General features: G+C 52.8%; 1 protein-coding gene across 1 annotated transcript in view; it reads right to left on the bottom strand.

The window, feature by feature from the left end:
• Window positions 1-1,597: 1,597 nt before the first annotated feature.
• The window catches only part of LOC140264888 (inosine-5'-monophosphate dehydrogenase 1-like), a gene marked incomplete at its 5' end in the record, with an annotated part of 61,731 nt that continues 40,106 nt past the window's right edge, over window positions 1,598-23,222 (bottom strand). Inside the window, 4 exons of the mRNA XM_072360785.1 lie at window positions 1,598-1,701; window positions 4,686-4,829; window positions 9,881-10,013; window positions 20,965-21,105. Coding sequence (XP_072216886.1) covers window positions 1,614-1,701; window positions 4,686-4,829; window positions 9,881-10,013; window positions 20,965-21,105 — 506 coding nt within the window. The remainder of the gene's footprint in view (window positions 1,702-4,685; window positions 4,830-9,880; window positions 10,014-20,964; window positions 21,106-23,222) is intronic.

Here is a 23,222-nt window from a genome sequence, read left to right as displayed (position 1 = left end):
TCATATATTTCATATATCCCCCCATATCCCCCCCTTTAAACCCCAATATCCCCCCATATCCCACATATATCCCCATATCCCCCCATATATCCCCAATATATCCCCATAAACCCCCCATATACCCCCATATATCCCCCATATCCCCCCATATCCCCCATATATCCCCATATCCCCCCAATATCCCCATATACCCCCCCATATCCCCCATATCCCCCCATATACCCCTATATATCCCCACATATATCCCCATATCCCCCCATATATCCCCATATACCCCCCATGTCCCCCCATATATTTCCATATAACCCCCATATCCCTCCTATATTCCCCCATATCCCCCCCCATATCCCCCATATACCCCCTATATCCCCCCATATATCCATATATACCCCCCATATACCCCCATATATCCCCCATATCCCCCCATATTCCCCATATCCCCCCATATCCCCCCTATATAACCCCATATCCCCCCATATACCCTTATATATCCCCACATATATCCCCATATACCCCCCATATCCCCCCATATATCTCCCCATATCCCCCATATACCCCCTATATCCTCCCCATATATTCCCATATACCCCTATATCCCCCCCATATCCCCCATATCCCCCCAATATCCCCATATACCCCCCCATATCCCCCATATATCCCCAATATATCCCCATATATCCCCCATATCCCCCCATACACCCCCATATACCCCCCATATCCCCCGTATCCCCCCATATACCCCCCATATCCCCCCATAAATTCCCATATACCCCTATATACAACCATATCCCCCCATATCCCACCAATATCCCCTATATCCCCCCCTATGTCCCCCCCTATACCCCTATATACCCCCATATATCCCCATATACCCCTATATACCCCCATATATCCCCATATACCCCCCATATACCCCCATATCCCCCCATATATCCCCCATATCCCCCCATATCCCCCATATACCCCCTATATCCCCCCATATATCCCTATATCCCCCCCATATATCCCCATATATCCCCCATATCCCCCCATATACCCCTATATACCCCCATATAACCCCATATATCCCCATATACCCCCCATATACCCCCCATATCCCCCATATACCCCCCATATAACCCCATATACCCCATATCCCCCCCATATACCCCCATATATCCCCATATACCCCTATATACTCCATATATCCCCAATATACCCCCCATATACCCCCCATATACCCCCATATCCCCCCATATCCCCCATATCCCCATATCCCCCCATATATCCCCATATACCCCCCATATACCCCCATATCCCCCCATATATCCCCCATATCCCCCCATATCCCCCATATACCCCCTATATCCCCCCATATACCCCATATCCCCCCATATACCCCCATATATCCCCAATATATCCCCATATATCCCCATATATCCCCATATCCCCCCATATACCCCCCATATCCCCCATATACCCCCCATATAACCCCATATCCCCCCATACCCCCCATATCCCCCCATATATCCCCAATATATCCCCATATATCCCCATATCCCCCCATATAACCCCATATACCCCCATATCCCCCCCATATCCCCCATACCCCCCCATACCCCCCATCCCCCCACTCACAGCTGCATTCCCTGCATGCCGCCCTCCAGCTGCGCTGCCAGCGTGCGCCGCTCGAACTTCAGCTGCCCCGAAAACGTCATGGAGCTGCGGGACCGAACAGCCCCAAAGCCCTATAGGCCCCTATAGGCCCCCATAGCCCCCATAGCCCCCCATAGCCCCCATAGCCCCCCATTACCCCCATAGCCCCCCATAGCCCCCATAGCCCCATAGCCCCCATAGCCCCCCATAGTCCGCCATAGCCCCCCATAGTCCGCCATAGCCCCCCATAGTCCCCCATAGGCCCCATAGCTTCCATATCCCCCATAGCCCCATAGCCCCCCATATCCCCATAGTCCCCCATAGCCCCCATAGCCCGCATAGTCCCCCATAGCCCCCACAGTCCCCATAGCCCCCACAGTCCCCATAGCCCCCATACCCCCATAGCCCCCATAGCCCCCATAGCCCCCATTACCCCCCATAGCCCCCATACCCCCCCATATCCCCATAGCCCCCATTACCCCCCATTACCCCCCATAGCCCCCATATCCCCATAGCCCCCCATAGTCCCCCATAGCCCCCATAGCCCCCCATAGTCCCCATAGTCCCCCATACCCCCATAGGGCCCATATCCCCCATAGCCCCCCATAGCCCCCATAGTCCCCATTACCCCCCATATCCCCCATAGCCCCCATTACCCCCATAGCCCCATAGCCCCCCATACCCCCATAGCCCCCATAACCCCCCATAATTCTTATAGCCCCCCATAGCCCCATAGACCCCACAGCCCCCATATCCCCCATACCCCCGTAGCCCCCCATAGCCCCCATAGCCCCCACAGCCCCCATTATCCCCCATACCCCCATAGCCCCCCATTGCCCCCATAGTCACCCATATCCCCCCATAGCCCCCCATTACCCCCCATAGCCCCCCATAGCCCCCCATTACCCCCCATTACCCCCATAGCCCCATAGCCCCCCATACCCCCATAGCCCCCATAACCCCCCATAATTCTTATAGCCCCCCATAGCCCCATAGACCCCACAGCCCCCATATCCCCCATACCCCCGTAGCCCCCCATAGCCCCCATAGCCCCCACAGCCCCCATATCCCCCATACCCCCATAGCCCCCCATTGCCCCCATAGTCACCCATATCCCCCCATAGCCCCCCATTACCCCCCATAGCCCCCCATAGCCCCCCATTACCCCCCATTACCCCCCATAGCCCCCCATAGCCCCCCATAGCCTCCCATAGTCCCCCATTACCCCCCATAGCCCCCCATTACCCCCATATCCCCCATAGCCCCCCATTACCCCCCATAGCCCCCATTACCCCCCATAGCCCCCATAGCCCCCCATATTCCCCATAGCCCCCCATATCCCCATAGCCCCCCATTACCCCCCATATCCCCCCATATCCCCATAGTCCCCCATAGCCCCCATAGTCCCCCATATCCCCATAGCCCCCCATTACCCCCATAGCCCCCCATAGCCCCCATAGCCCCCCATTACCCCCCATACCCCCATAGCTCCCATAGCCCCCCATAACCCCATAGTCCCCCATAGCCCCCCATATCCCCCATACCCCCATAGCCCCCATAGCCCCCATAGCTCCACATACCCCCCCATTACCCCCCATACCCCCCATAGCCCCCCATTGCCCCCATAGCCCCATAGCCACCCATAGTCCCTCATAGCCCCCCATTACCCCCATATCCCCCATAGCCCCCCATTACCCCCCATAGCCCCCCATTACCCCCCATACCCCCCATATCCCCCCATATCCCCATAGTCCCCCATTACCCCCATAGTCCCCCATAGTCCCCATAGCCCCCATAGCCCCCATAGCCCCCCATAGCCCCCCATAGCCCCCATAGCCCCCCATAGCCCCCCATTACCCCCCATACCCCCATAGCTCCCATAGCCCCCCATAACCCCATAGTCCCCCATAGCCCCCCATATCCCCCATACCCCCATAGCCCCCATAGCCCCCATAGCTCCCCGTACCCCCCCATTACCCCCCATACCCCCCATAGCCCCCATAGCCCCCCATTGCCCTCATAGCCCCATAGCCACCCATAGTCCCTCATAGCCCCCCATTACCCCCATATCCCCCATAGCCCCCATAGTCCCCCATATCCCCATAGCCCCCCCATAGCCCCCACAGCCCCCCATAGTCCACCCATAGCCCCCATAGCCCCCCATATCCCCATAGTCCCCCCATAGCCCCCATAGCCCCATAGCCCCCCATAGCCCCCATAGCCCCATAGCCCCCCATAGCTCCATAGCCCCCCATTACCCCCATTACCCCCATAGCCCCATAGCCCCATTGCCCCCCTTTACCCCCATAGCCCCCCATAGTCCCCCATAGCCCCCCACAGCCCCCATAGCCCCATAGTCCCCATAGCCCCCCATTACCCCCCATAGCCCCCCATAGCCCCCCATTACCTCCATAGCCCCCCATATCCTCCATAGCCCCCCATAGCCCCCATACCCCCCACAGCGCCCATAGCCCCCATACCCTCCCATAGCCCCCATATCCCCATAGTCCCCCATTACCTCCATACCCCCCCATACCCCCATAGCCCCCATAGCCCCCATACCCCCCCATACCCCCCCATAACCCCCATAGCCCCCCCATAGTCCCCCATACCCTCCCATAGCCCCCATATCCCCATAGCCCCCCATAGCCCCCATACCCCCCCATATCCCCATCGCCCCCATAGCCCCCATAGCCCTCCATATCCCCATAACCCCCATAGCTCCCCATAGCCCCCCCATACCCCTATAGCCCCATAGCCCCCATAGCCCCCCATTACCCCCATAGCCCCCCATTACCCCCATAGCCCCCCATTACCCCCATAGCCCCCCATAGCCCCCATTACCCCCCATAGCCCCCATAGCTTCCATATCCCCCATAGCCCCATAGCCCCCCATATCCCCATAGTCCCCCATAGTCCCCCATATCCCCATAGCCCCCCATTACCCCCATATCCCCCATAGCCCCCATAGCCTCCCATAGTCCCCCATTACCCCCATAGCCCCCATAGCCCCCCATTACCCCCCATACCCCCCATAGCCCCCCCCTCACCGCAGTGCATTGAGGCTGCGTGCCCCCAGGTCCTGGCAGCCATGTTGGATGCCGGCAATGAGGTAGGGCAGGAAGTTGTGCACCGAGCCCTTGTCCTGCAGGGACCCGGGGACGCCCGGCGCCATGTTGGATTTGTCCCCATCGCTGTGGGGCACAGGGGGGGGGTTGGGGTTATAGGGGGGTATTGGGGTTATGGGGAGTCATGGGGTTATAGGGGGGTATTGGGGTTATGGGGGTATTGGGGTCATGGGGGGGAGATGGGGGGCATTGGGGTCCACTGACCCCATTGACCCCCATGTCCCCATTGACCCCCACTGACCCCATTGATCCCCATTATCCCCATTACCCCCCATGTCCCCATTACCCCCTATATCCCCCCTGTCCCCCCATGTCCCCACAGCCCCCCATTGTCCCCATTAACCCCATATCCCCCCCTGCCACCCATATCCCCATAGTCCCCCATTACCCCCCATATCCCCCCCTGCCCCCCATATCCCCATATCCCCCCATTACCCCCATATCCCCACAGCCCCCCCATATCCCCATATCCCCATAGCCCCCCATTATTCCCCATATCCCCATAGCCCCCCCATTGTCCCCATTAACACCATATCCCCCCGTGCCCCCCATATCCCCATAGCCCCATAAGCCCCCCATATCCCCATAGTCCCCCATAGCCCCCCATAGCCCCCCATTACCCCCCATATCCCCATAGCCCCCCATAACCCCTCATATCCCCATTACCCCCCATATCCCCATTACCCTCCATATCCCCATAGCCCCCCATTATCCCCCCATAGCACCATAGCCCCCCATTAGCCCCCATATCCCCATTACCCTCCATATCCCCATAGCCCCCCATTATCCCCCCATAGCACCATAGCCCCCCATATCCCCATAGCCCCCCATATCCCCATTACCCCCCATATCCCCCCTGCCCCCCCTTATCCCCATAGCACCCCATTATCCCCATTAACCCCATATCCCCCCTGCCCCCCATATCCCCATAGCCCTCCATTACCCCCCGTATCCCCATAGCCCCTCATAGCCCCATAGCCCCCCATATCACCCCTGCCCCCCATATCCCCATATAGCCCCCCATTACCCCCCATATCCCCATAGCCCCCCATATCCCCCCTGCCCCCCATATCCCCATATAGCCCCCCATTACCCCCCAAGACCCATAGCCCCCCCATGTCCTCATTACCCCCCATATCCCCATTACCCCCCGTATCCCCATAGCCCCCCATTATCCCCCATTATCACCCATATCCTCACAGCCCCCCCATTATCCCCCATATCCCCATAGTCCCCCATAGCCCCCCATATCCCCATAGCCCCCCATTATCCCCCATATCCCCACAGCCCCCCATTGTCCCCATTAACCCCATATCCCCCCTGCCCCCCATATCCCCATAGTCCCCGATATCCTCATAGCCCCCCATTATCCCCCCATATCCCCATAGTCCCCCATTACCCCCCATATCCCCATAGCCCCCCATTACCCCCCATATCCCCATGGCCCCCCATATCCCCATTACCCCCCATATCCCCATAGCCCCCCATAGCCCCATAGCCCCCCATTAACCCCCAAGCCCCATAGGCCCCCATTATCCCCCATATCCCCATTGCCCCCCATTATCCCCCCATATCCCCAGAGCCCCCCATTACCCCCCAAGACCCATAGCCCCCCATATCCCCCCTGCCCCCCATATCCCCATATAGCCCCCCATTACCCCCCATATCCCCATAGCCCCCCATATCCCCCCTGCCCCCCATATTCCCATAGCCCCCCATTACCCCCCAAGACCCATAGCCCCCCATGTCCTCATTACCCCCCATATCCCCATTACCCCCCATATCCCCATTGTCCCCCATTACCCCCCCATATCCCCATAGCCCCCCATTACCCCCCATATCCCCCCATTACCCCCCATATCCCCCCATTACCCCCCATATCCCCCGATATCCCCCCTGACCCCCATATCCCCATATCCCCCCATTACCCCCCATAACCCCATAGCCCCCCATTAACTCCCCAAGCCCCATTATCCCCCATATCCCCATTACCCCCCATATCCCCATTACCCCCCATGTCTCCATATCCCATTACCCCCCCATATCCCCATTACCCCCCCATATCCCCATAGCCCCCATATCCCCCCTGCCCCCCATAACCCCATAGCCCCCCATTATCCCCCCATATCCCCATTGCCCCCCATTATCCCCCATATCCCCATAGCCCCCCATTACCCCCCCATATCTTCATAGCCCCCCATTATCCCCCCATATCCCCATGGTCCCCCATAGCCCCCCATATTATCCCCATATCCCCCTGCCCATAGCCCCCCATTACCCCCCATATCCCCATAGCCCCCCATTATCCCCCATATCCCCATTGCCCCCCATTACCCCCCATATCCCTATAGCCCCCTATTAACCCCCCAAGCCCCATTACCCCCCATATCCCCATTGCCCCCCATTATCCCCCCATGTCCCCATAACACGCCATATCCCCATAGCCCCCCTATACCCCCCATATCCCGATAGCCCCATTATCCCCCATTGACCCCCATGTCCCCATTGACCCCCACTGACCCCATAGACCCCATATCCCCCATTACCCCCCCATATCCCCATATCCCCATAGCCCCCCATATCCCCATAATCCCCCATTACCCCCCATATCCCCATAGCCCCCCCCATATCCCCATTACCCCCCATATCCCCCCTGCCCCCCATATCCCCATAATCCCCCATTATCCCCCCATATCCCCATTACCCCCCATATCCCCATAGCCCCTCATTGTCCTCATTAACCCCATATCCTCCCCTCCCCCCATATCCCCATAGCCCCCCTTATCCCCATTACCCCCCCCATATCCCCCATTATCCCCCCAAGCCATAGCCTTCCATTACCCCCATATCCCCATAGACCCCATTATCCCCCCATATCCCCACAGCCCCCATATCCCATAGCCCCCCCCATTATCCCCCCATATCCCCATTACCCCCATATCCCCATAGCCCCCTCCATCCCCCCATGTCCCCATAACACCCCATCTCCCCATAGCACCCCCATTACCCCCAAAATCCCCATTACCCCCATATCCCCATAGCCCCCCATTATCCCCCATATCCTCACAGCTCCCCCATTATCCCCCATATCCCCATAGTCCCCCCATAGCCCCCCAATTATCCCCCCATATCCCTACAGCCCCCATTGTCCCCATTAACCCATATCCCCCCCTGCCCCCCATATCCCCATTACCCCCATATCCCCATAGCCCCCCATATCCTCATAGCCCCCTATTATCCCCCCATATCTCCCCTGCCCCCCATATCCCCATAGCCCACCCCCCATTATCCCCCCATATCCTCATAGCCCCCCATATCCCCATAGCCCCCCATATCCCCATAGCCCCCCAATTACCCCCCATATCTTCATAGCCCCCCATTATCCCCCCATATCCCATTACCCCCCATGTCCCCATAGCCCCATTACCCCCCATATCCCCATTACCCCCCATATCCCATAGCCCCCCATGTCCCCCCCCTGCCCCCCATATCCCCATAATCCCCCATTACCCCCCATATCCCCATATCCCATAGCCCCCCCATAATCCCCCCATATCCTCATAGCCCCCCCCTTTTCCCCATAGCCCCCCATATCCCCATTACCCCCCATTGTCCCCACAGCCCCCCATTGTTCCCATTAACCCCATATCCCCCCTGCACCCCCATATCCCCATAGCCCCCATTAACCCCCCCATATCCCATAGCCCCCATAGCCCATAGCCCCCCATTATCCCCCATATACCCATAGTCCCCCATATCCCCATTACCCCCCCATGTCCCCATATCCCCCCATATCCCCATTACCCCCCATATCTCCATAGTCCCCCATTACCCCCCATATCCCTATAGCCCCCCATATCCCCATAGTCCCCCATATCCCCATAGCCTCCATATCCCCCCATATCCCCCTGCCCCATAACCCCCCATATCCCCATTACCCCCCATATCCCCCCTGCCCCCCATATCCCCATAGTCCCCCCATAGCCCCCCATATTATCCCCATATCCCCCTGCCCATAGCCCCCCACTACCCCCCATATCCCATAGCCCCCCATTAACCCCCCAAGCCCCATTACCCCCCATATCCCCATAGCCCCCCATTACCCCCATATCCCCATTACCCCCATACCCCCCATAGCCTCCCATATCCCCCTGCCCCATAGCCCCCATATCCCCATAGCCACATATTACCCCCCATATTCCCATAGCCCCCCATTATCCCCCCATATCCCCATTACCCCCATATCCCCATAGCCCCCCATTATACCCCCAAGCCCCATAGTCCCCATATCCCCCTGCCCCCATTACCCCCCATAACCCCATAAGCCCCCCATTACCCCCCATAACCCCCATAGCCCCCCATTATCCCCCATATCCCCATAACCCCCCATTACCCCCATATCGCCATTACCCCCCATATCCCCATAGCCCCCCATTATCCCCCATATCCCCATAGCCCCCCATTATCCCCTATAACCCCATAGCCCCCCATTATCCCCCCATATCCCCATAGCCCCCCATTACCCCCATATCCCCCATAGCCCTCCATATCCCCATAGCCCCCATATCCTCATAGCCCCCCTATCCCCCTAGCTCCCCATATCCCCCATATCCCCATAGCCCCCCATTATCCCCCCATATCCTCATAGCCCCCCCATATCCCCATAGCCCCCCATTATCCCCCCATATCCCCATTACCCCCCATATCTCCATAGCCCCCCATTACCCCCACTATCCCTACTGCCCCCCATATCCCATCGCCCCCCATTATCCCCATATCCCCATAGCCCCCCATGTCCCCATTGCCCCCCTTAATCCCTATTGACCCATGTCCTCCATTACCCCCCCATACCACCATAGCCCCCCATATCCCCATAGCCCCCCATATCCCCCCTGCCCCCCACTACCCCCCATATCCCCATAGCCCCCCATTATCGCCCCATATCCCCCATAGCCCCCCATATCCCCATAGCCCCCCATATCCCCCCTGCCCCCCATATCCCCATTACCCCCCATACCCCCATAGCCCCCCATATCCCCATAGTCCCCCCATACCCCCATATCCCCCCATATCCCCCAGCCCCATAGCCCCCCATTATACCCACCTATAGCAGCCACTGCTGGCCGCCCCCCCCCATCTGATTGCCGTCCATTGCTGCCCCCCCCCGGGGCTTCTTGGCCTGGACCCCGTCCGAGAAGAAGAGCTGACCCGGAGCCTCCGTGGTACCGGACAGAACCGAGCCCAGCATCACTGCAACCAAATGGGACCCTATTAACGCTATGGCCCTAAATAGGGGACACTATTATATGGCCCTAAATAGGGGACGCTATTAGATATGGCCCTAAATAGGGGACACTATTATATGGCCCTCTAAATAGGGGACACTATTAGATATGGCCCTAAATAGGGGACCCTATTATATGGCCCTAAATAGAGGACACAATTAGATATGGGCCTAAATAGGGGACGCTATTAGATATGGCCCTAAATAGGGGACACTATTAGATATGGCCCTAAATAGGGGACCCTATTATATGGCTCTAAATAGGGGACACTATTAGATATGGCCCTAAATAGGGGACCCCTATTATATGGCCCTAAATAGGGGACACTATTAGATATGGCCCTAAATAGGGGACACTATTACATATGGCCCTAAATAGGGGACCCTATTAGATATGGGACCCTATTAGGATCTATTAGGTATGGCCCTAAATAGGGGACACTATTAGATATGGGACCCTATTAGGATCTATTAGGATATGACCCTAAATAGGGAACCCTATTATATATGGGACCCCTATTAGATATGGCCCTAAATAGGGGACGCTATTAGATATGGCCCTAAATAGGGGACCCTATTAACACTATGGCCCTAAATAGGGGACCCCTATTATATATGGCACTAAATAGGGGGACCCTATTAGATATGGGACCCTATTAGGATCTATTAGGTATGGCCCTAAATAGGGGACCCTATTAGATATGGGACCCTATTAGGATCTATTAGGTATGGGCCCTAAATAGGGGACCCTATTATATGGCCCTAAATAGGGGACCCTATTATATGGCCCCTAAATAGGGGACACTATTAGATATGGGCCTAAATATGGGACACTAATTAGTATATGGCCCTAAATATGGGACCCTATTAGATATGGCCCCTAAATAGGGGACCCTATTAGATATGGCCCTAAATAGGGGATGCTATTAGATATGGGACCCTATTAGATATGGCCCTAAATAGGGAACCCTATATATATAGGACCCTATTAGATATGGCCTAAATAGGGGACCCTATTATATATAGGACCCTATTAGATATGGCCCTAAATAGGGGACCCTTATTATATGGCCCTAAATAGGAAAACCTATTATATATGGGACCCTATTAGGGTCTATTAGGTATGGCCCTAAATAGGGGACACTATTATATATGGGACCCTATAAGGGTCTATTAGGTATGGCCCTAAATAGGGGATCCTATTATATGGCCCTAAATATGGGACCCTATTAGATATGGCCCTAAATAGGGGATGCTATTAGATATGGGGACCCTATTAGATATGGCCCTAAATAGGGAACCCTATTATATATAGGACCCTATTAGATATGGCCCTAAATAGGGGACCCTATTATATATAGGACCCTATTAGATATGGCCCTAAATAGGGGACCCTATTATATGGCCCTAAATAGGAAAACCTATTATATATGGGACCCTATTAGGATTCTATTAGGTATGGCCCTAAATAGGGGACACTATTATATATGGGACCCTATTAGATATGGCCCTAAATAGGGGACCCTATTATATGGCCCTAAATAGGAAAACCTATTATATATGGGACCCTATTAGGATCTATTAGGTATGGCCCTAAATAGGGGACACTATTATATATGGGACCCTATAAGGGTCTATTAGGTATGGCCCTAAATAGGGGATCCTATTATATGGCCCTAAATAGGGGACGCTATTAGATATGGCCCTAAATAGGGGACACTATTAGATATGGGCCTAAATATGGGACCCTATTATATATGGCCCTAAATAGGGGGACCCTATTATATGGCCCTAAATAGGGGACACTATTAGATATGGCCCTAAATAGGGGACACTATTAGATATGGGCCTAAATATGGGACCCTATTAGATATGGCCCTAAATAGGGGACCCTATTAGATATGGGACCCTATTAGGATCTATAGGTATGGCCCTAAATAGGGGACCCTATTATATGGCCCTAAATAGGGACCCTATTATATGGCCCTAAATAGGGGACACTATTAGATATGGGCCTAAATATGGGACCCTATTAGATATGGCCCTAAATAGGGGGACCCTATTAGATATGGGACCCTATTAGGATCTATTAGGTATGGCCCTAAATAGGGGACACTATTATATATGGGACCCTATTAGGTCTATTAGGTATGGCCCTAAATAGGGGATCCTATTATATGGCCCTAAATAGGAAACCCTATTATATATGGGACCCTATTAGGATCTATTAGGACATGGCCCTAAATAGGGAACACTATTAGATATGGGACCCTATTAGATATGGCCCTAAATAGGGGACGCTATTATATATGGCCCTAAATAGGGGACACTATTAGATATGGGCCTAAATATGGGACCCTATTAGATATGGCCCTAAATAGGGGACCCTATTAGATATGGGACCCTATTAGGATCTATTAGGTATGGCCCTGAATAGGGGACCCTATTATATGGCCCTAAATAGGGGACCCTATTATATGGCCCTAAATAGGGGATACTATTAGATATGGGCCTAAATATGGGACCCTATTATATATGGCCCTAAATAGGGGACCCTATTATATGGCCCTAAATAGGGGGCACTATTAGATATGGCCCTAAATATGGGACCCTATTAGATATGGCCCTAAATAGGGAACCCTATTATATATGGCCCTAAATATGGGACACTAATTAGTATATGGCCCTAAATATGGGACCCTATTAGGATATGGCCCTAAATAGGGGACCCTATTATATATGGGACCCTATTAGATATGGCCCTAAATAGGGGACCCTATTATATATAGGACCCTATTAGATATGGCCTTAAATAGGGAACCCTATTAGATATGGGACCCTATTAGGATCTATTAGGTATGGCCCTAAATAGGGGACACTATTATATATGGGACCCTATTAGGGTCTATTAGGTATGGCCCTAAATACGGGACACTATTATATATGGGACCCTATTAGGGTCTATTAGGTATGGCCCTAAATAGGGGACACTATTATATATGGGACCCTATTAGGATCTATTAGGATATGGCCCTAAATAGGGAACCCTATTAGATATGGGACCCTATTATATATGGCCCTAAATAGGGGACCCTATTATATGGCCCTAAATAGGGGACACTATTAGATATGGGCCTAAATATGGGACCCTATTAGATATGGCCCTAAATAGGGGACCCTATTAACACTATGGCCCTAAATAGGGGACCCTATTAGATATGGCCCTAAATAGGGGATGCTATTAGATATGGGACCCTATTAGATATGGCCCTAAATAGGGGATGCTATTAGATATGGGACCCTATTAGATATGGCCCTAAATAGGGGACCCTATTATATATAGGACTCTATTAGATATGGCCCTAAATAGGGAACCCTAAAATATATGGGACCCTATTAGGATATGGCCCTAAATAGGGAACCCTAAAATATATGGGACCCTATTAGATATGGCCCTAAATAGGGGACCCTATTATATATAGGACCCTATTAGATATGGCCCTAAATAGGGGACCCTATTATATGGCCCTAAATAGGAAACCCTATTATATATGGGACCCTATTAGGATCTATTAGGTATGGCCCTAAATAGGGAACCCTATTAGATATGGGACCCTATTAGATATGGCCCTAAATAGGGGACGCTATTATATATGGCCCTAAATAGGGGACACTATTAGATATGGAACTAAATATGGGACCCTATTAGATATGGCCCTAAATAGGGGACCCTATTATATGGCCCTAAATAGGGGACCCTATTAGATATGGCCCTAAATAGGGGACACTATTAGATATGGCCCTAAATAGGGGACGCTATTAGATATGGCCCTAAATAGGGGACACTATTATATATGGGACCCTATTAGGTTCTATTAGGTATGGCCCTAAATAGGGGACACTATTATATATGGGACCCTATTAGGTTCTATTAGGTATGGCCCTAAATAGGGGACACTATTATATATGGGACCCTATTAGGATCTATTAGGTATGGCCCTAAATAGGGGATCCTATTATATGGCCCTAAATAGGGAACCCTATTATATATGGGACCCTATTAGATATGGCCCTGAATAAGGGACACTAATTAGTATATGGCCCTAAATAGGGAACCCTATTATATATGGCCCTAAATATGGGACACTAATTAGTATATGGCCCTAAATAGGGAACCCTATTAGATATGGGACCCTATTAGATATGGCCCTAAATAGCGGACCCTATTATATATGGCCCTAAATAGGGGACCCTATTATATGGCCCTAAATAGGGGACACTATTAGATATGGGCCTAAATATGGGACCCTATTAGATATGGCCCTAAATAGGGGACCCAATTAGATATGGGACCCTATTAGGATCTATTAGGTATGGCCCAAAATAGGGGACCCTATTATATGGCCCTAAATAGGGAACCCTATTATATATGGGACCCCATTAGGATCTATTAGGATATGGCCCTAAATAGGGAACCCTATTAGATATGGGACCCTATTAGATATGGCCCTAAATAGGGGACGCTATTATATATGGCCCTAAATAGGGGACACTATTATATATGGGACCCTATTAGGGTCTATTAGGTATGGTCCTAAATAGGGGACACTATTATATATGGGACCCTATTAGGATCTATTAGGTATGGCCCTAAATAGGGGATCCTATTATATGGCCCTAAATAGGGAACCCTATTATATATGGGACCCTATTATATATGGCCCTAAATATGGGACACTAATTAGTATATGGCCCTAAATAGGGAACCCTATTATATATGGGACCCTATTAGATATGGCCCTAAATAGGGGACGCTATTATATATGGCCCTAAATAGGGGACACTATTAGATATGGGCCTAAATATGGGACCCTATTAGATATGGCCCTAAATAGGGGACCCTATTAGATATGGGATCCTATTAGGATATGACCCTAAATAGGGAACCCTATTATATATGGGACCCTATTAGGATCTATTAGATATGGCCCTAAATAGGGGACACTATTAGATATGGGACCCTATTAAGATCTATTAGATATGGCCCTAAATAGGGAACCCTATTAGATATGGGACCCTATTAGATATGGCCCTTAATAGGGGACACTATTAGATATGGGACCCTATTAGGATACGGCCCTAAATAGGGAGCCCTATTAGATATGGCCCTAAATAGTGGACCCTATTATATATGGCCCTAAATAGGGGACCCCATTAGCAATATGGCCCTAAATATGGTATCCTATTAGATATGGCCCTAAATAGGGGATGCTATTAGATATGGGACCCTATTAGATATTGCCCTAAATAGGGAACCCTATTATATACGGGACCCTCTTAAGATCTATTAAGTATGGCCCTAAATAGGGGATCCTATTATATGGCCCTAAATAGGGGACACTATTAGATATGGCACCCTATTAGGATATGGCCCTAAATAGGGGACACTATTATATATGGGACCCTATTAGATATGGCCCTAAATAGGGGACCTTATTAGATATGGGACCCTATTAGATATGGCCCTAAATAGGGGACCCTATCAGATATAGGACCCTATTAGATATGGCCCTAAATAGGGGATACTATTATATATGGGACCCTATTAGGATATGGCCCAAAATAGGGAACCCTATTATATATGGCCCTAAATATACCCATACCCATACCCATACCCATACCCATACCCCATACCCCACACCGTATACCCCATACCCCATACGCTATACCCCACACCCTATACCCCATACCCACACCCCATACCCATACCCTATACCCCACACCCCATACCCATACCCTATACCCTATACCCCATACCCACACCCTATACCCATACCCACACCCTATACCCCACACCCACACCCTATACCCCATACCCTATACCCCACACCCCACACCCCATACCCCATACCCTATATCCCATACCCTATACCCCATACCCACACCCCATACCCACACCCCATATCCCATACCCATACCCATACCCATACCCATACCCATACCCATACCCTATACCCCATACCCACACCCCATATCCCATACCCCACACCCTATACCCCATACCCATACCCATACCCATACCCATACCCCATACCCATATCCCATACCCACACCCCATACCCCACACCCCACACCCCATACCCACACCCCATATCCCACACCCTATATCCCATACCCACACCCATACCCCATACCCCACACCCCATACCCCATACCCACACCCCACACCCCATACCCCATACCCTATATCCCATACCCTATACCCCATACCCATACCCATACCCACACCCCATACCCCATACCCCACACCCCACACCCCACCCCCCATACCCACACCCCATACCCCATATCCCACACCCTACACCCCATACCCACACCCCATACCCCACACCCCATACCCCACACCCCATACCCCACACCCTATACCCCATACCCCACACCCCACACCCTATACCCTATACCCCATACCCCACACCCCATACCCCACACCCCATATCCCATACCCTATATCCCACACCCTATATCCCATACCCACACCCACACCCCATACCCCATACCCCACACTCCATACCCCACACCCCATATCCCATACCCCATACCCCATACCCCATATCCCATACCCTATACCCCACACCCTATACCCATACCCCATACCCCATACCCCATATCCCATACCCTATACCCCACACCCTATACCCCATACCCATACCAATACCCTATACCCCATACCCTATACCCCACACCCCATACCCCACACCCTATATCCCATACCCACAGCCCATACCCCACACCCTATACCCCATACCCTATATCCCATACCCTATATCCCATACCCATACCCATACCCATACCCATATCCCATACCCATACCCATACCCTATACCCCACACCCCACACCCTATATCCCATACCCCATACCCCATATCCCACACCCTATACCCCATACCCTATATCCCACACCCCATACCCCACACCCTATACCCCATACCCTATATCCCATACCCCACACCCCACACCCTATACCCATACCCCACACTCTATACCCCATATCCCATACCCCATACCCTATAGCCCATACCCCATACCCACACCCCATACCCATACCCCATATCCCATACCCACAACCCATACCCCACACCCTATACCCCATATCCTATATCCTATACCCACACCCTATATCCCATACCCATACCCATACTCATACCCATACCCATATCCTATATCCCATACCCATACCAATACCCACACCCTATACCCCATACCCACACCCCATACCCCACACCCCATATCCCATACCCTATACCCCATACCCCGTACCCACCCATACCCATATCCCATACCCATACCCTATATCCCACACCCTATACCCCATACCCACACACCATACCCATACCATACCCATACCCATACCCTATACCCCATACCCACACCCCATATCCCATACCCCACACCCTATACCCCATACCCATACCCATACCCATACCCTATACCCCATATCCCAAACCCCATATCCCATACCCCACACCCCATGCCCCACACCCCATACCCCATACCCCCACACCCCATATACCCCACACCCACACCCCATATCCCACACCCCATACCCCATATCCCAAACCCACACCCCATACTCTATACCCCACACCCCATATCCATACCCTATACCCCATACACATACCCCACACCCCATACCCCACACCCCATACCCATACCCCATATCCCATAACCATACCCTATACCCCACACGCCATATCCCATACCCCACACCCCACACCCCACACCCCACACCCCATATACCCCACACCCACACCCCATACCCCACACCCCACACCCCATATATCCCACACCCCACACCCCATATCCCACACCCCATATCCCACACCCCACACCCCACACCCCACACCCCATACCCCATATCCCATACCCCATACCCCATATCCCATACCCCACACCCTATACCCTCCATACCCCATACCCATACCCATACCCCATATCCCATACCCCACACCCCATATCCCATACCCCACACCCTATACCCCCATTACCCCATACCCATACCCATACCCCATACCCCATACCCCACACCCCATACCCCATACCCCCACACCCCATACCCCATACCCATACCCATACCCATACCCATACCCATACCCACACCCCACACCCTATACCCCATACCCACACCCCATACCCCATAATGCCCCACACCCCTATACCCCACACCCCACACCCCCATACCCACACCCCATACCCCATACCCACACCCTATACCCCATACCCACACCCTATACCCCATACCCACACCCCATACCCCATACCCACACCCCATACCCCATACCCACACCCCATACCCCATACCCACACCCTATACCCCATACCCCATAACCCCCACACCCCACACCCTATACCCCACAGCCCATACCCACACCCTATACCCCATACCCACACCCCATATCCCATACCCACACCCCATATCCCATACCCACACCCTATACCCCATACCCACAATCCATATCCCACACCCCACACCCCATACCCTATACCCCACACCCCATATCCCATACCCTACACCCCATACCCTATACCCCATATCCCATACCCCATACCCACACCCTATATCCCATACCCCATATCCCACACCCTGTATCCCATACTCACACCCACACCCCACACCCCATATCCTATATCCCATACCCCATACCCACACCCCATACCCCATATCCCACACCCTATACCCCATACCCACACCCCATACCCACACCCCATACCCTATACCCCACACCCCATACCCCACACCCCATACCCCATACCCACACCCCATATCCCATACCCCATACCCCATACCCCACACCCTATACCCCATACCCATACCCATACCTATACCCTATACCCCATACCCCATACCCCACACCCCACACCCACACCCATACCCCATACCCACACCCCATACCCTATATCCTATATCCCATACCCTATACCCCATACCCTATACCCCATACCCCATACCCCATACCCTATATCCCACACCCTATACCCCACACCCCCACACCCATATACCCCACACCCACACCCCATACCCACACCCCATATCCCAAACCCACACCCCACACCCTATACCCCACACCCATATACCCCATACCCACACCCCATATACCCCATACCCACACCCCATATACCCCATACCCACACCCCATATACCCCATACCCACACCCTATACCCCATACCCACACCCATATACCCCATACCCACACCCCATATACCCTATACCCACACCCCATATACCCTATACCCACACCCCATATACCCCATACCCACACCCCATATACCCCATACCCACACCCATATACCCCATACCCACACCCCATATACCCTATACCCACACCCTATACCCCACACCCACACCCCATATACCCTATACCCACACCCCATATACCCTATACCCACACCCTATACCCCATACCCACACCCCATATACCCCATACCCACACCCCATATACCCCATACCCACACCCCATATACCCCATACCCACACCCCATATACCCCATACCCACACCCCATATCCCATACCCACACCCCATATACCCCATACCCACACCCCATATATCCCATACCCACACCCCATATACCCTATACCCACACCCCATATACCCCATACCCACACCCCATATACCCCATACCCACACCCCATATACCCCATACCCACACCCCATATACCCCATACCCACACCCCATATACCCCATACCCACACCCATATACCCCACACCCACACCCCATATACCCCATACCCACACCCCATATACCCCATACCCACACCCCATATACCCCATACCCACACCCATATACCCCATACCCACACCCATATACCCCACACCCACACCCCATATACCCCATACCCACACCCCATATACCCCATACCCACACCCCATATACCCCATACCCACACCCATATACCCCATACCCACACCCATATACCCCACACCCACACCCCATATACCCCATACCCACACCCCATATACCCCATACCCACACCCCATATCCCATACCCACACCCTATACCCCATACCCCATATCCCATACCCACAACCCATATCCCACACCCCACACCCCATACCCTATACCCCACACCCCATACCCCACACCCCATACCCCATACCCACACCCCATATCCCATACCCCATACCCCATACCCCACACCCTATACCCCATACCCATACCCATACCTATACCCTATACCCCATACCCACACCCCATACCTCATATCCCACACCCTATACCCCATACCCCACACCCCATACCTATACCCCATACCCCATACCCCATACCCCACGCCCCATACCCCATACCCTATACCCATACCCAATACCCCATACCCTATACCCTACACCATATACCCTATACCCCATAACCCACACCATATACCCCACACCCCATACCCTATACCCCATACCCCATACCCACACCCCATATCCCATACCCACACCCCATACCCCATACCCACACCCTATACCCCACACCCCATATCCCATACCCCACACCCCATACACATACCCCACACCCCATACCCCATACCCCATACCCACACCCCATACCCCATACCCACACCCTATACCCCACACCCCATACCCCATACCCCATACCCCATACCCACACCCCACACCCCATACCCATACCCCACACCCCATACCCCATACCCCATACCCCATACCCACACCCCACACCCCATACCCATACCCCATACCCCACACCCCATACCCCATACCCCACACCCCATACCCCATACCCACACCCCATACCCCATACCCCATACCCCACACCCTATACCCCACACCCTTTACCCCATACCCTATATCCCATACCCTATACCCCACACCCTATACCCACACCCTATACCCCATACCCACACCCCACACCCACCGGTGTCGGCTCCCACGGCCATGGCTTTGACCGCCGTTCCCGCCCCTCGGATCCCTCCGTCGGCGATAACCGGGACCCCAAAGCGCCGCGCGTAATTGGCCACAGTATAAACGGCGGTACCGGGGGGGCGGGAACACGGCACTGCGGGACGGCACGGGGACAATATAGGGCAGGATAGGGACGGTATAGGGATGGTATAGGGTCAGATATAGGGACAGGATAGGGACGGTATAGGGACAGGGATAGGGACAGATATAGGGACAGGTATAGGGACAGGGATAGGGACGGGATAGGGACAGGTATAGGGACAGGTATAGGGACAGGTATAGGGACAGATATAGGGACAGGGATAGGGACAGGTATAGGGACAGGTATAGGGACAGATATAGGGACAGGGATAGGGACAGGGATAGGGACAGGTATAGGGACAGGTATAGGGACAGGTATAGGGACAGATATAGGGACAGATATAGGGACAGGGATAGGGACAGATATAGGGACAGATTTAGGGACAGATATAGGGACAGGTATAGGGACAGGTATAGGGACAGGTATAGGGACAGATATAGGGACAGGGATAGGGACAGGTATAGGGACAGGGATAGGGACAGATATAGGGACAGGTATAGGGACAGGTATAGGGACAGGGATAGGGACAGATATAGGGACAGGTATAGGGACAGATATAGGGACAGGGATAGGGACAGGTATAGGGACAGATATAGGGACAGATATAGGGACAGGTATAGGGACAGATATAGGGACAGATATAGGGACAGATATAGGGACAGGTATAGGGACAGGTATAGGGACAGGTATAGGGACAGATATAGGGACAGTATAGGGACAGGTATAGGGACAGATATAGGGACAGGTATAGGGACAGATATAGGGACAGATATAGGGACAGATATAGGGACAGATATAGGGACGGATATAGGGACAGGTATAGGGACAGGTATAGGGACAGATATAGGGACAGGTATAGGGACAGATATAGGGACAGATATAGGGACAGATATAGGGACAGGTATAGGGACAGATATAGGGACAGATATAGGGACAGGTATAGGGACAGATATAGGGACAGATATGGGGACAGGGATAGGGACAGATATGGGGACAGGGATAGGGACAGATATGGGGACAGGGATAGGGACAGGTATAGGGACAGTATAGGGACAGATATAGGGACAGATATAGGGACAGATATAGGGACAGGTATAGGGACAGTATAGGGACAGATATAGGGACAGATATAGGGACAGATATAGGGACAGGTATAGGGACAGGTATAGGGACAGGTATAGGGACGGTATAGGGACGGGATAGGGACAGATATAGGGACGGTATAGGGACAGATATAGGGACGGTATAGGGACAGGTATAGGGACAGATATAGGGACAGGTATAGGGACAGGTATAGGGACAGATATAGGGACAGATATAGGGACAGATATAGGGACAGGTATAGGGACAGGTATAGGGACAGATATAGGGACAGTATAGGGACAGGTATAGGGACAGATATAGGGACAGATATAGGGACAGGTATAGGGACAGATATAGGGACAGATATAGGGACAGGTATAGGGACAGATATAGGGACAGATATTGGGACAGGTATAGGGACAGGTATAGGGACAGGTATAGGGACAGGTATAGGGACAGTATAGGGACAGATATAGGGACTGGGATAGGGACAGTTATAGGGACAGGTATAGGGACAGGTATAGGGACAGGTATAGGGACAGTATAGGGACAGGTATAGGGACAGGTATAGGGACAGATATAGGGACAGATATAGGGACAGGTATAGGGACAGGGATAGGGACAGGTATAGGGACATGGATAGGGACAGGTATAGGGACAGGTATAGGGACAGATATAGGGACAGATATAGGGACAGGTATAGGGACAGGGATAGGGACAGGTATAGGGACATGGATAGGGACAGATATAGGGACACTTATTGGGACACAGATAGGGACACTTATAGGGACAGGTATAGGGACAGATATAGGGACAGGTATAGGGACAGATATAGGGACAGATATAGGGACAGGTATAGGGACAGGTATAGGGACAGATATAGGGACAGGTATAGGGACAGGTATAGGGACAGATATAGGGACAGGTATAGGGACAGATATAGGGACAGGTATAGGGACACTTATAGGGACAGATATAGGGACACTTATAAGGACACTTATAGGGACACTTATAGGGACACAGATAGGGACACTTATAGGGACACT

The sequence above is a fragment of the Excalfactoria chinensis genome, unplaced genomic scaffold, assembly GCF_039878825.1.
Source record: "Excalfactoria chinensis isolate bCotChi1 unplaced genomic scaffold, bCotChi1.hap2 Scaffold_332, whole genome shotgun sequence".
In the NCBI taxonomy this organism is placed as follows: Eukaryota; Metazoa; Chordata; class Aves; order Galliformes; family Phasianidae; genus Excalfactoria; species Excalfactoria chinensis.
Note: the sequence above shows the minus strand (reverse complement) of the source record. Positions and strands in the feature narration are given on the sequence as shown.